Raw genomic sequence first — 14309 nt, 5'->3', positions numbered from 1 at the left:
TGGCCTCATTTCACGTAGTACTAGCCCTAAACAAGGAGTTTCACTCTGAGGATGGCATTGTGAAATCTGCTGTTTGTGAAGTAAGATGTTTCTGCACGTCAGTGACATCCAAATAGACCCCAAAAGATGAATGGTCCGAGTAGAGCGTGTTGAAGATCACTGGTACAGGAGAAATGGAGATGTTGTGAGTCTAAGATGAGGGTCTCATCATCGTGTGAACAGAGTAAGAACAGAGTCGCTGGTAAATGGAGAGGAGAAGCCTGAGAAAATAGGCAGCATGATTCTCTGGACCATGATGATCCTAATCATGTATGTCTAAGTCAGCTTGTGAGCAGTGGACACCGGCCCTCAGAGTGGCAGCCACCCCAAACCACTCCACCAAGCCTTTTCTTGTCCATTGGTCAGTTTTGAGATAAACTTAACCACTTTCAGATAGTATGCAGGTAGGGTCTTCAGCTGCATTTGAACTCAGAATCTGTGTGCTGAGTGTTTGTTCAAGTATGAAAGAAAGTTCAGGTCAGTTTTGAGTAAGATAAGCAGTCTACCTTAGACCACCAGTATTCATTCTTCAAATACTTTCCTTTCTGCCTTTCTTGTGTCCTTGAGTGTCTTAAGGCAAAAGGATATCCACATAAACCAGTCGAATTTATGATGGTGAAATTTATTAACTGTTAGTATGTTAAACGAATATTAATGTGTTAAATGAATAATATTTATTGCTGTCATTCTAGGTAAATAAAAATCAGAAAGCAGACAGTCAATATCCAGATGGTGCTCAGAGCTCACTCAACCAGAAGAGTGTTAGATATGAATAAAGTCCACAAGTGGAGAAGAATCAAATTCCATATTTTTATAATTACTACCATAATTTAATATTTATTGTTTATGTGTAACAGATGAACAGTGATTTACAACAATACAAGTGTAGCATGAGTTTGTATCTTTGGCTGTGACTTCACATTCTTAGCATGCTTTTTAGATTACCACAAAAAAAGGAATTTATATTCCAAATAAAATATATTCAGTATTTGGGAGTTCCACAATGTCTCCTGGGAATTTCACACCTGCAGGTAGTGATCTGGGCTATGAATATTTTATCCTGTCATTTTTTTCTCTCCTACATGTGACCTACTGTGCACAAAGTTCAGATCTTCGGCATTCACTTTGGTCTTGAACAGATTGCTAGGGACTAGAAGACCCATGAATGTTATTCTCACCTTTGACACAGAAATTTGTTTTTAGCACCACATGAAATGTGTCTAAAAATAAGTAAGGATACTCTTTGTAATCATACCTTAACATGAAACTTGAAGGGCTTCTTTCTCAAAGTAGGCTTCAGAACTGTTCCAACAACACTTTGGTGACTCATTATTTGCAGAATTCTTCTTTGGGGGCTGCTATCAGAGTTAGTTTGCAAAGCAACAAGAAAACCAATTTTATAGTTCCAAGCCAACACAAAGAATTCTCTGTTTATAGCTGTCTATATAGTTTACTAAATCCAGACATTCTCTACGATGTTTATTTACCAAAAAAAATCAAATTCACCATCAAAAGATACTCTAGCACTTTGTGGATATTCAGAATAATAAAGGTCAGTTTTCAGAGATATGAGACTCCAAATAAAACTTATTTTACTGATTCCGGCTACCTCATGGTAACATTACCAGAAACTTATCAAGGGGCATTAAGAAGCATTACCATATTAATTCTGTAATACTAAAATACCCCATAAAAACATCTTAAGCAAACTTTGCAAGCCTGTTATCTTTTGGTTAACTGTGATCTCCTCCCTGCCTCTCTCATTCCTCTCAAAACTTTTTCTGCCTTCCTTGCTTAGGTGTTTTTTATACTTTAACTTTCAGTAAGTTATCCTGGATTTACTAAAGTCTGTCCTTTTTAGAGTTCTTTGTTATTGTTAAATTTATGAGTTTGCATCTAATTCTGGCTTCCCTTGGGGCTCAGTTTCACTGTCCTCTGAGGACATTTGTCTTCACTATCAGGTTTAGAAATTTTAAGCCATCAGTGTGTCAGGTGTACTACACCAGGAATTTAAAATATCAGTTTACTTAAGTTTCACAATAACCTTATCTTTCAGGATAGCTGATTATAATTCCTACCTAACTGATAAAAAGCTGAGACCCAAAAAATAACAAACAGCTGGCCCAAAGTCAGATGACTAGACAGTGCAGTAGATCAGGTTCAAACTCGCATGCATCTGAAACAGTTTCTGAACCATGAAACCTGGCATTCAGGATTTAGTAGTTCTTGGTTGTTGGGGGTTGTCCTGTACATTGAAATATGTTTAGTAGCAATGTCGTTGGCCTCTCCACTTTAGAAGCCAGTAGCTTTTTATTCTAACTCTTCTGAATGTGACAATAAAAAATGTATCCAGAATTGTACAGGTTCCCTGGAGAGTTTTAAGGAATACTGGTCAAATACCAAATTCATGCTTTTGATATATCATACTATGAGATAGGGAACTAATAAAATCATAGAATTTAAAGACAAAATGTTAAGGAGATCAATTTTTTGAGTGATGCACTTGGCTGTTCGTCAGAATTAGAAAATTTTTAAAGACTCTTCCCTACTCAAGATGTTCAGAATAAGCATTGCCAGGTGGGACACAGGTATTTATCTATTTTAAGCCTCCTTGCTGTGTAGAAACCATAGATCAAATCCTAACCTAACCACACATCTGTTCCCTGAATCACTGTGTGCATTCCTGCCAAACTGCTCTCCAGCCTGGGGTTTAACACCTCCTGGGATGGCGTTGCAGTTGAAAATTCCATACCCTTCACTTCCTGAAATGCTTCCATCTTCACATATTCCTAACTGTGAACAAAAGTGTTCTCAGTATTTTTCTTAAATCCCCGCACCGATAACCTTATAAATAATCATTCTGCTCAAATCAGTCAAATTAAATACTCAACCAAGTCCTAATTGGAACAGTTTCTTTACTATGGCCAATAAAATCAGTATCAACTCTTTATAAAGGCCCAGCCAGCCAGTCATCTCAGTTTAATAGTAGATTTCCTTAAAAAGAAAATTACAACTCATTAAAATCTTAAAATCTTGCAAAGTTGGTGTCCCATCCAGCCACTCCCCACCAGGAGCTGCTGCTGCTCCCTGGAGAGCGCTGTCCCCAGGAAACCCACTGTAAAGCTTTGCCTTTCTCTGCTCTGTGATCTCTCTCAGCAGCCTTGGTGCCTCCAGGAAGGTTCCAAAGTGGCTCCTCTTCCTGGTAAAATAGTTCTAATTTAACCATATGCTTCAGCTTTCTTGTTGAAAATATGCAGGGAAAGTATGTTTTTTAATCTTGCTTTATAGTGCACCCTCTTGAGAATATCTTTTTTATTAATTTGATCAGTATAAATAAATGAATAAATTAAGCTAATTTGGTGAATCTATCAGAATTCAGACATGGAGTTTACTGTTTTGTAAAGTCAGGGTCTTTCAGCCTAAGCTTTTGATTCTCTACTAAGTCACCATAATAGTTTTGAACTTAAGGAAAACTGCTTCTCAACATCAGACTGGATAATTGGAAGACTGTGGTGGGCACATAGGCCTTGGTGACAAAGGTTACCCTACAGGTGACTGGTCTCACTAGCTGATCGACCTGAGTAGCCAGGGAGCTATAAATATGTGGCAGCTGTCCTGACAAGGCCTGGATGGATCTGCAGTAGGCATGTTTAGAGAAAACCAAGGAGAAAATAACATGTTAACCAGAATAAACCTTTTGAGGTCAAAATAACAGTCTGGTGTTTTTGTTCTTGTGTGAGATATAAAAAGAAAACTTGAGTTTCAGTTAGGCTTAGTACAAAATTCCAAACTTCTTCCCTATGCTTTGGCACCTCTAAGGAGAGAGCTAGACAAAGGCAGAACAATGCTGGACCGTCTTGAGTTGCTCTGGAAAGCCTCAGTGTCCACTTCTTTTGCAGAGTTTTATAAATGGACACTGACATGGACTACGAAAGACCCAACGTTGAAACCATCAAGTGTGTGGTTGTGGGTGACAATGCTGTGGGGAAGACACGCCTCATCTGTGCCCGAGCCTGCAATACCACGCTGACCCAGTATCAGCTGCTGGCCACCCATGTGCCAACTGTGTGGGCGATTGACCAGTACCGCGTCTGCCAGGAGGTAAGATGCACAGAACTTTGTGGAGATGGAAAGGATACCAGAGAAGATAGGGAGCCAGCAGGAAGGAAAAAAAGGACAATTAAAATAAATCAAGGTTCCATAGGTATACATACCAGTTCCCCCTGATAAAGGTATTTGTTATGTACCACAAATATATTCTAATAAAAAGAGAGGAGGGGGTAGGTAAATTGCATATTCAAAACGATAAACTTTTTAGTGCCAACAAGCAAACAAAGCAGAGTGTGAACTTGGGGATGTGTTTGTGGTATCCTGAGTAAGGGTTTATGTCATGTGATTCCAGGAAATGAACTAGAAGTTGGCCTAAATCCCACTAGATGGAGTAAACACTCAATGAAAGCAGGTTGAGGGGCTCTAAGGGTTGACTCAGACCTCCTCTCTTGAGGAGCCTCCAGTTAACAGCGGGCGTGGTGCTCTCTTTCTCCTCCAGGTCTTGGAGCGGTCCCGGGATGTTGTTGATGAAGTGAGCGTTTCTCTCAGGCTTTGGGATACTTTTGGCGATCATCACAAAGACAGGCGTTTTGCATATGGCAGGTAAACCAAAAGTAATGCAGAGCCGTGGAGCTTGAGTACAGTTTCCTTTTCAGAACTAGCAGCTGGCTCACAAATCAACAAAAACCCCAATGTGGCCTTGAAATATGTTATGTTCTGCACTTTTTCTAAGAAAAGAAAAAAAAGTAGAAGCAGAAGAACGGCATTGTTTCCTGATGTCAAGAAAAACAATCTGCCTTTTCACTGAGGAAGTCCCTGTTTAAAACAACTAGTGCTAGCTACGCGGGGAAGCTTAATAGCCAAGGATCCTGCCTTGCCCTCCAGCTTGGGGTGCTTCAGGTGCTGTTTTCCTGAGTGATCCTTCATTTACCTTGTTCTAGGATGTTGCAAGTTATTTTAGCCATTCTACTTCAGAAGGTCTCTTTGGCCTTTTCATGACCATATTAGCAGAGTCTGATGTTATTTGCTTCAGGCTTTGTGTTATCTGGAAAGTCTCTTATTTTTATTTGAAGGTCGCTTTTAACAAGAAAGAAAAATATCTTGGAAGTCCTTCACAAAGCATGTTTTCAAAGTGAACTGAAACACTAATGTCTATTTTTTATTAAAAAAAAAATAAGGGAGAAGGAAAAATCCAGTAATGAGAAAATTAACCTAGGACACTAACATAGATGGGAACATGGTCAATGTGCCTTAAAATACATAGCAACTTCTTGTCACCATAATTTAAAAATATCTCTCAATCAGTGGATTATAGCTATTAAACCCAGATATGATGGAGATTTTTATTCCCTTGTTGTAAACTAACACATTATATTTTAAGTTTAGAACTTAGGCATCATGTCTTGGTTGTCCCTTTTAACATCAAACAAGGTTGAAGGAGATATGAATTACTCCTTGTCCTTGACACAAGCACTTTGGAAAATTCCTCTGTTTCTTTAAGCAGTAGTTCACAGAGAAAACTTCAAATTGTATTTATCACAGTGGTCTAAAATGGTGATAAAATTGTACAAAGCGTTTGTCCTACTCCTGGGAAATACTTTACAAACTGAAAAGAAAAAACCAGGCCAGTTTGTTGAAGGGAATGCTTAAAGAGGCGTATGGAGGTAAAACATGACTTAATGCCTCTGTGTAGTAAGGACTTTTAAACTGAAGACTCAGCATTGCGGATACGTTCATCCTGGGAATTGTTTTCCTTTCTTTCTGTGATGTTCTTGGTTGTATGTTAGTTGCCAGTTCATTTTTGTTTTATATCTATTTGTCCTGCATATAGTGGTGCACACCTATAATCCCAGCACTGAGGCTAAGGCAGAAAGATCACAAATTCCAGCCCAGCCTGGGAAATTTAGCAATTTAGCAAGGCTCTGTCTCAAAATTTAAAAAATTAAAAAGAGAGCTTGGGATGTAATCAGCATAAAAGCCCGGATTCAATCCCCAGTGTCACAAATAATAACAACAACAATAAGAACAATAAATGAATCTTCTGTAAGTACTGTGCAGTCAAACTTGTAATATCTGTGATTTTAAGTAAACCTGATTTTAAAATGTCTTTAAGCAAAGTAAAGATAGATGCAATAAATGTCAAAGGGCCTTTTGTGACCTCACTTCTGCAAAGGTGCCATTTAAGATAAGCCTGACATAAGCTCACTGAGATATTTTAGTTTAGGCTATTTCAACAGCTCTGTGGTTTGTTTATGCATTTGAAAAACAAATTCTAATGTGACCCCAGTGTGCAAAACTTGCATTGTGGTGACAGAAGGACTGCCTCTCTTCATGTGAAATTTTTGTGCCTAGGATTTACTGAATGGCACCAGGGCCCATGCAGCTCTACACTGGGCCTTGCTCAGTTCCCTGACATAGCTGGAGTCATTTTACAGCATGCCATGCCTGTGTTTGTTCACTCCCAACAAAAATAAGCTGCTCTTTCCTGTGACTCCATCAGTTCAAAGTGCATTGTTCTACTCCCTTTTCTGTAGTGTTTGGTTCCATCGGTGATAACCTGTTCTCCCTTTGGTGGAAACAGGAAGTTCTCCCCAAGCCAAGTTTTAATTCTCTGCACAACACTGAGGGCCTTCGAGAAACACTTATATCTCAGGGCCACATTCCCCTCAGGCCTCACTCGGTGCCGCGTTTTTGCCTTGTATTTCCTCTGTCCTTTGTGATTCTCTGCATCTTCTAGGCCTCCAGCCCCAGGGCCTATTGCTAAAAAAGTATAAAAACCAAAGTTACTCTGTCTTGGGTTTTACCATCTTTCTTTCAATGCTATGTATGTAATACCACACTGAAATAACACCAAAAAAATTACACTTTATGAAAAAATATGGTACCAAATCAGAGTCTGTAATTGAGCATAGAGCTTTAACCAGTTCTTTTCATTGCCAAGAGAGAGCTGTGTAATTTTAATTTCTTAATGATTTCTACTTTTAGCTTTATATCATCTATAAAGGAGAAAAATCATAATTATAGTTTCTGACAGTCAATTTGGTTTGCAAGCCTGTTTGTTGACTACTTTTTTTTTTTTTTTAACTATACTGGTGTGAATTACAAGCCAGTAGGATGTGCAACAGGAATAAATTTTAAGGCCTGTGCAATATATTCCAAGGTATTTGGAACCTTTATTAAATGATTAATTGGATTATCGTGATGACAATGAGAGACATTAGACTCATACCAAGGTACCACAGACCTTGTCATCAGTTTCCTCTCCTACTTAGCACAAAGGAACTTCACAAGTTGCCCCTGAGACACTCTTTAGCACGGACAAGCTCAAGTTTTCAGCGTGGATTATAGGCCAAGGTGGTGTCAGTGGTAGGCAGTCTGCCAATTTTAATTGAGCTTTCCTAGAGTGTCATTAACAAGAATATCATTGTTTTTTTCATGACTTAAAAATAGCTATCCAACCCATTTTTTTAGCCAACTAGGACAACAGCTTCACTTTATCGAAGTGAATATTGGCCTACTATGTACCAGCCATCATATCAGGAGCTTTGCCAATGTTCGTTTCATCCATTGAGGGACCCAAAGAGGCCAGGATGATATCCATGCTGCAAGAGAATAAGGATCTGCGTCCTCTCTGCTGTGGCTCATCCAGCAGTGAGTCTCAGCAGCAGCTCCACACCCAGCTCTCCTTACTGCTGGCTCCCATTCTTTCCTATGTCCCAAGCCACCACATCCTCATGTTAAGGAGGCTGTGACTGAACACTACCCCCCACCAATGAGCTGGCTTCTGTTTGCTCTTCAGCAATTGTGTAGAGACTTAGAACTAGACCTCAGAAGCTGATCTGTCTGACCCATTCCTTCAGACAGGGAAGTCGTCCATCCAGCTAAGAGAAAGTGCAGATGGGGGAGCCCTTCTGTTGGAAGGAGATGAAAGGGAGCAGACCAGTATCAGCATCCTAGTATCTCACCCACCTGGCATGGGCCAGGCCCTCTATTCTCAGCAGAGAATGACCCCAACTCTCTGTAGCCTTTCGAAGTGGATACTTTCAGTCCACTTTTGGATAAACTTTTTTTGAAGCTCTTTTCTGGGTCTTTTGAAATGTCAAGAGCAAAACTGTACATAGTAACCATGGCACTGATCAGCTGCTCTTTTTTGGCAAGAAAAGAGCCTCTTCTTAAAGAGATAACACTCTACTGAACTTTCCCCTGGAATATTTGTAAGAATGAAAGGTTCCTTCTTTGGTACTAAGCCTCCCCCCAAAAAAGGGGAATCAGTGGGATGAGCTGTACCTTCGACAGACCATCGGGGCCCCTCAGCAAAACGGCCTGTTAGGTCTGTCCTACTCCAAAGCCTCGCACAATCATTTTGAGTAAGTAGTTTATGATGATGATTAATGACAAACCTGCATGAAATCTCTTCCTTGGACAGTCTGAGTCCTGCACTGTCCTAGGTGGACACTAAAAACCAATATTTACTATCTCTCTTTCTAGACCGGACACTTCACCAAATCTCTTAATTTCTTTAATCCACAATAAATAAGGTACCTCCTTGCATGGATTCATAGTTATCAAAACATGAGTCCTTTCACTTTCGGGAACAAAGTTACATCCACATCAGCTTTTTAAGAGTGAACTGGAATCTTGGGTCATTTATTTGGCATATTTCTCCCAAAATGTTTAACTAAGGTTCAGAACCATTATACTTGACCTTATCCCCAACAGTTTCTGGGCATATTTTCAGCTCTGTGGGAATCCACTTATTACATCGCTTATTCATACACACTGATTCTTTCTCAAATGTTGATAGTTCCTATGAGAAGTACAATACGTGTTTTAAATGATAACATTAATCAGAACTGTGGTTTCTATGTTTCTGTTTAGATAAGATGGGTTTAGTTTCATGTTGAAGGCCCACGCAACCAGATACAGCATGAACACATCCCGTTTTGAATAGTCAGTTGAGGCCCTTTTAAAAAATTCAAAGACTGTGGGTGACTGTGTCTTTGCCTGTGCTCGTGGTTAGTGATAAGAAGAAAAGCAGATACAGTGAACGCATCTAGATAGACCTTCAGTTAGCTCTTAAAAGGCTGGACAAGAAGTAAGGTTTTAATGATTTCAGGATGACAAACAGCCTGTTGTGCCATGAAATATGTCAAGTGGAGGTGGACCAAGGTCAGAACTAGTCAAGGCAAGTGAGTCTCACCTTGGCCTTGAAATATGAGTAATAGCATGGCGGGGGAGGATTCCTTGAGGTTCTTAGTACTTGGAAACAGAAGCCAGCAGCTTCACTGTAGTCTTTTTTTATTTTTTATTTAGAGACAAGGTCTTGCTCAGTCACTCAGGTGCCCAGGCTAAGCTCAAACAGGCCATCCTCCTGCCTCAGCCTCCCAGAGTACTGGCATTGTAGGCATGTACCACCATGCCCAGCTAATACTAATTTTTAAAAGACAGAATCATGATAATTGTTTTTTTCCCTTTCACCTTAGGCTCAGTATGGCACTGTTGATGATCCTGGCATTATTTACAATGTTGATATTTTGTTCATCCTAGAGTTTTATCTTCACTTTGATATTTTAGAATATTTTTGGTGTAGATTACTAAACTTTTTTGGTGTCTCCTTGCATTTTGCACCTGAGCAAGGCAAGTTCATCACTCTCCTCCCACTAGTCCTGGTCCTGGTGGAAGGCTTTGTGCATGGAGACCAGAGTCACAAAGGGGTGAAAGTGACCAAGGCATGTACTTTATGCAAAAGTCACCCAAACTGCACTTGTCAACATGCTAGGTCTAGGGAAATTATTATGGCTTCTATTTTAAAGGCATTCAGTCCTATGTGCTGCTGTAACAAAAAGAACTCAAAGTTGCTCACGTTATAGAAAAAAAAAAACGTATGAACACTTCAGAAGAGACAGGAATAGTGATTCCCTAGGAGATCATACTAAAACTACTAGTTTTCATACGTAAGTACATGCTAAGCAATACAGTTCTTCTTAGATGAGAGTTCCAGGGAGAAGTAAATGAGCCAGCTCTCACCAGTAACTGAATGAAGATGAAGCAGCTGACCCTCAGGCCGCACTTGGGTGAATACTGCCATGGAGTTATCCCCATGCTCTTTAGCACCCTGCAGCCCAAAGCGAGACATCGCTGAAGATTAGCAGGGGATTCTGAGTTAGGATAGTCAGCAAAACTGAGTGCAGATGGTGTGATTCCATTTCTATAAGAGTCTGGAAAAGGCTGTCTAATCTATTGTGACAGAAGGTAGATAGATCATTGGCTGTGCAAAGATTTGGGAAGAGAATGACAGATTACCAAAGCCTATAAGGAAACTTTGCGGGGAGTGACAGAATGTTTATCTTGATTGTGATGATGGTTTCAGGAAGAACACATATGCCAAAACTAAGTTTTAAAAAATATTAAATATGTGAAGTTTATTATACTTTAATCATATCATGATAAAAATTTTTAGGATGAGAAATAACTTAATGGGTAATCTGTGATATGTGAGAACAAGTCTGTAAAGTATACTATATATGTTTTAATTGTCTCATTGAAACTTAAATTATCGATGTAAATTTAGGGGGAAAATGGAACCAGATTCTTAATAGTTGAAAACAGAGGCCTGCAGCCATAGCTCAGTGATAAAGCACTTGCCTACCATATTTGTGGCCCTAGATTCAACCTTTGGAACCAGAGGAGAGAAAAAGGACAAAAATGAAAATGAGAAATGGAATATTTGTAGAATCTCCAAGCTATAATGGGACATTACCAAGCTGTCACACAAAATCATGCCACATGCCTTCTCCCAGAGATAGAACCTCAACTCAGTGGGTCACTGTCTGATCCTAGGACCTTTTTCTTTGGCTGTGATTGTGTTTGTATCTTTGTCTAAGAGTAGTGTCACCAGGTACCCAAAGAGAGAATACCACGGTCTGTGAAAGTTTTTCATTTCTCTATCAAACATGTTTAACGATTTTGTCTTACTTTGCTGATTTGTTCTGGAGCTAAAGAATGTCACAGTAGCCCCTGGAGTGTGCTAATGACCTTCATTTTGTGTCGTGGGAGTTAGGTGCAAAGTTGAATGATATTTGAGGTAGTAGCTACACTGTGGATGTGAGACTTCACTTCTGCTTGTCTCTCTGAATGAGGTCCCAGCCTCCCTCCCCAGCCTCATCTCTTGCTCCAGACAAAACAAAGCGAGAAGATTGTATCCTCTGAAGTCTGGAGGCCCACAGATAGAAAGTATGTCCACCTCAAAATTATGTCCACACTCACCTATTTTTAATCCAGTTAACTACTAATAATAATGGGAACAAATGTCCTGTGCTCTCAGAAGTCCTCAAAGGACTCCTCCTACCCTCCCCGTCAGCTAACACAGAAGTCTATACACTGTGGAAGATCCTGCGTTGTGTTAACACTGCCTCTTTCCTTTCTTCCCTTTCGTTTCTTCTGTTATTCCTACTGTCTTTGGGACAGAGATTTTTGTCTTCTTACTCTGTATCCCCAGAACCTGTGTCTTCTGTATAGGAGGAGCTTTGAAGTGTTTGTGGAATGAATCTGTTGATCAGCCTCTTATATACATCAAGATCCTCTAAGGTATTACAAGGAAAAATTCTTATTCGCCAGACTCTTTTACTAGCTTGAATTTTATGTGTACACTTTTCTAGTAGAATATCATAGACTGTGCCAACTGGTAAGTGATGAAGCTGGTGAGCCCTAATGCTTCGCTTCCCAAAGACCTATGGGAATGCTTGGCTTCCCTAAGCATAGTCTTTTTGAGGTGGAAGAGCACGTGCCTAGCATGCATAAGGCACTACATTCAATCAAAAATGTTTCTAAAAGTATAATAATGTTTAAAAAAGAACAAAACAAATAAAAGAATAATCTGTAAAAAAGAGTAATCTTTAGAAAAGAATAATAAATGTTTACAAAAAAAGTAAAACCCTACATTCAATCCCCAGAACCTCATAAATGTTTAAAGAAGAATAATTGAAAAATGTTTTTAAAAGAATATATACTGATAGATAGATAGATAGATAGATAGATAGATAATTTCACTCTACTTGCCATAGAGCACAACTGAAGGTGGATTATATGCTTATCCCAAACCAACAAAAATAGATTAGACCAAATGTATCCAGATAGCACAATAAATTAAATCTGCAGTGGAAATGAATGGGTTCTGTGCTAAAGTACAACGCAAGATTGCAGTGAAGTCAGGTCAGCTGACAGAGGACCATGCTCTGTGCCTCCCTGGGTCTCCTGTCCCACACTGTGCCTCCTGCTCTAAAGTAGAATAACACATACCATGGCCAGAAGGAAAAACATGAGCGGAGCTGAGATCTCTCTGGGCCTGGCCCAGCCCTGGGCCCTGAGATGAAACCGCCCTTGGGAGGCAGGAGTGCCAAGCGAGATAGCAACAGGGCTCAGTGGATGGCTGGGGCTCACTCGGTTCCAAGCCCAGAAGGATGCTGGCTGCTGTCAGGACACTGGTCACATGCTGCAAGAGATAGTCCCCTGGGGTTCAGCCAAGAGCACTGATGGATCCAAGAGAGGCCACTGAGATAGGTGACAAAAATAAGGAACATTTTCATTAGTACATCATTAATGTTTTTGTTTGCCTTCCTGTATTTTTGTATATATAATTAATTTTTGCAAATTTGACAAATTAGGTCGAATTTAGCTAAGTATGTTGAGTTTTCATCCTGAGAAAAGATAAGCAGGCACAGAGGCAAATACCTGTAATACCAACTACTTGGGAGGCTGAGGTAGGAAGATCACAAGTTCCAGGCCAGCCTGGGGGACTTAGCAAGATCATGTTTCAAAATGACCAAGGGGAAAAAAAGGAAAGAAAGAGAAAGAGGACAGAAATGTAGCTCAGTGATAGGATACTTGCCTGGGATGCAGGAGTCCCTGGGTTTTATCCCTAGCAACGAAGGCGAGAGTGAAAGGGGACATCAATTTCTGATGTTTCTCTACCGGAACCTTCTAATGAAGAAATATATTCTAACACACCCATTTTTCCCTTTTAAATTAGGTGGCAAAAGAAAGAGACATCTAAGTAATTCTACAGTGGAAGGTATTTCAACAACCCCATGTCAGTAAAGGGCATAGCTGATAAGCCAAACGGAAAAGGGTGCCAGGCATGTGGCACACGGCTATAACCCAGCACTCAGAGGGTGAGGCCGGTGGAAACAGTGAGTTCGAGGCCAACCTGGGCCACATAGTGAGTTCAAGGCCAATCTGGAATACATAGTGAGATCCAAATAAATAAATAAAAGAACAAAAAAAGGAAAGGCCCCTGTTGAGAATATTCTGCCACTCCCATTAACAGAAATACACAGATACCTTCCAATGGATTTTGAACTCAACATTGTATTTCCCTGACAATGCTTGGTACTTTATAGAGTATTTTCAGAGAGCTTTCATAATAAATCTCACCAACAGTCTTGCCAGTGACTTCTAGTATTGGCCATTTATTAGATTTCTAAAATGATCCCACCTCATATTCCTCCCCAGGAATACTTCTGCCTCCAGCCAAAACACTACAGTCAGAAAGACAAAGTTAGCCAGAAAGATAAAACATTAGTGAAATCTTTGTTAAATTTATCATTTTGGCTACGTTTTAGTGACTTTGTTTGTTTCGAGTGTGTATTTTTTAACAAGCAAGATGGTCTGTGAAACAGAGGGGTTCCTTCAGCCTTAACTCTAATAAATTAATCCTAAAAGTCACCTGCCTATTTTTTTATGTCCCCTCTGCTTCTGGAGATCATCTAATTCCTGGGAGAAATCATGAATCCATTGTTATTCTAGTGTTATGAAAGTATCCAATTAGTTGAGTAAATGGATTCTTTAGATAAATACAAATAATTCGTTAAAAAAAAAAAAAAACACAAAAGAAAAGAAAAAAAGAGCATACTAAATGGCTAGCCTTTGCTATCTACCAGAGCCATTATGTGGCAATCCTTCAGCAGTAATAGACTGAAGAAGTATCCTGGCTTGCATTCTATTTTCACCATTAAAGCTCCAACTGATCCTGACTTCTTTTAAGTCTCAATTTATTCTTTTAGACCTTGAATCCAGACACACATTGGTATCTGCAGCCTTTACCCTCCAGTATCCATAAAGCCTTTTTTTTCATTCAGTGAGCATTCATCGAGGGCCTGCTTGGCACAAATCCGGTGTTTTGTGCACACTGAGAGAAATCAATAGAAATAGGTCAAAATTTC

General features: G+C 39.7%; 1 protein-coding gene across 2 annotated transcripts in view; it reads left to right on the top strand.

The window, feature by feature from the left end:
• Rhobtb1 (Rho related BTB domain containing 1) overlaps positions 1-14309 on the top strand; it is a 59780-nt gene that overhangs the window by 15913 nt on the left and 29558 nt on the right. For both annotated transcript variants that reach the window (XM_063239537.1, XM_063239536.1), the window contains exons 3-4: positions 3939-4140; positions 4589-4692. In XM_063239537.1, coding sequence (XP_063095607.1) covers positions 3949-4140; positions 4589-4692 — 296 coding nt within the window. In that variant the 5' untranslated portion in view covers positions 3939-3948. The remainder of the gene's footprint in view (positions 1-3938; positions 4141-4588; positions 4693-14309) is intronic.

This window comes from Cavia porcellus, unplaced genomic scaffold, assembly GCF_034190915.1.
Source record: "Cavia porcellus strain 051 isolate PalLab524CR breed Dunkin Hartley unplaced genomic scaffold, mCavPor4.1 scaffold_28, whole genome shotgun sequence".
Classification (NCBI taxonomy): domain Eukaryota; kingdom Metazoa; phylum Chordata; class Mammalia; order Rodentia; family Caviidae; genus Cavia; species Cavia porcellus.
Note: the sequence above shows the minus strand (reverse complement) of the source record. Positions and strands in the feature narration are given on the sequence as shown.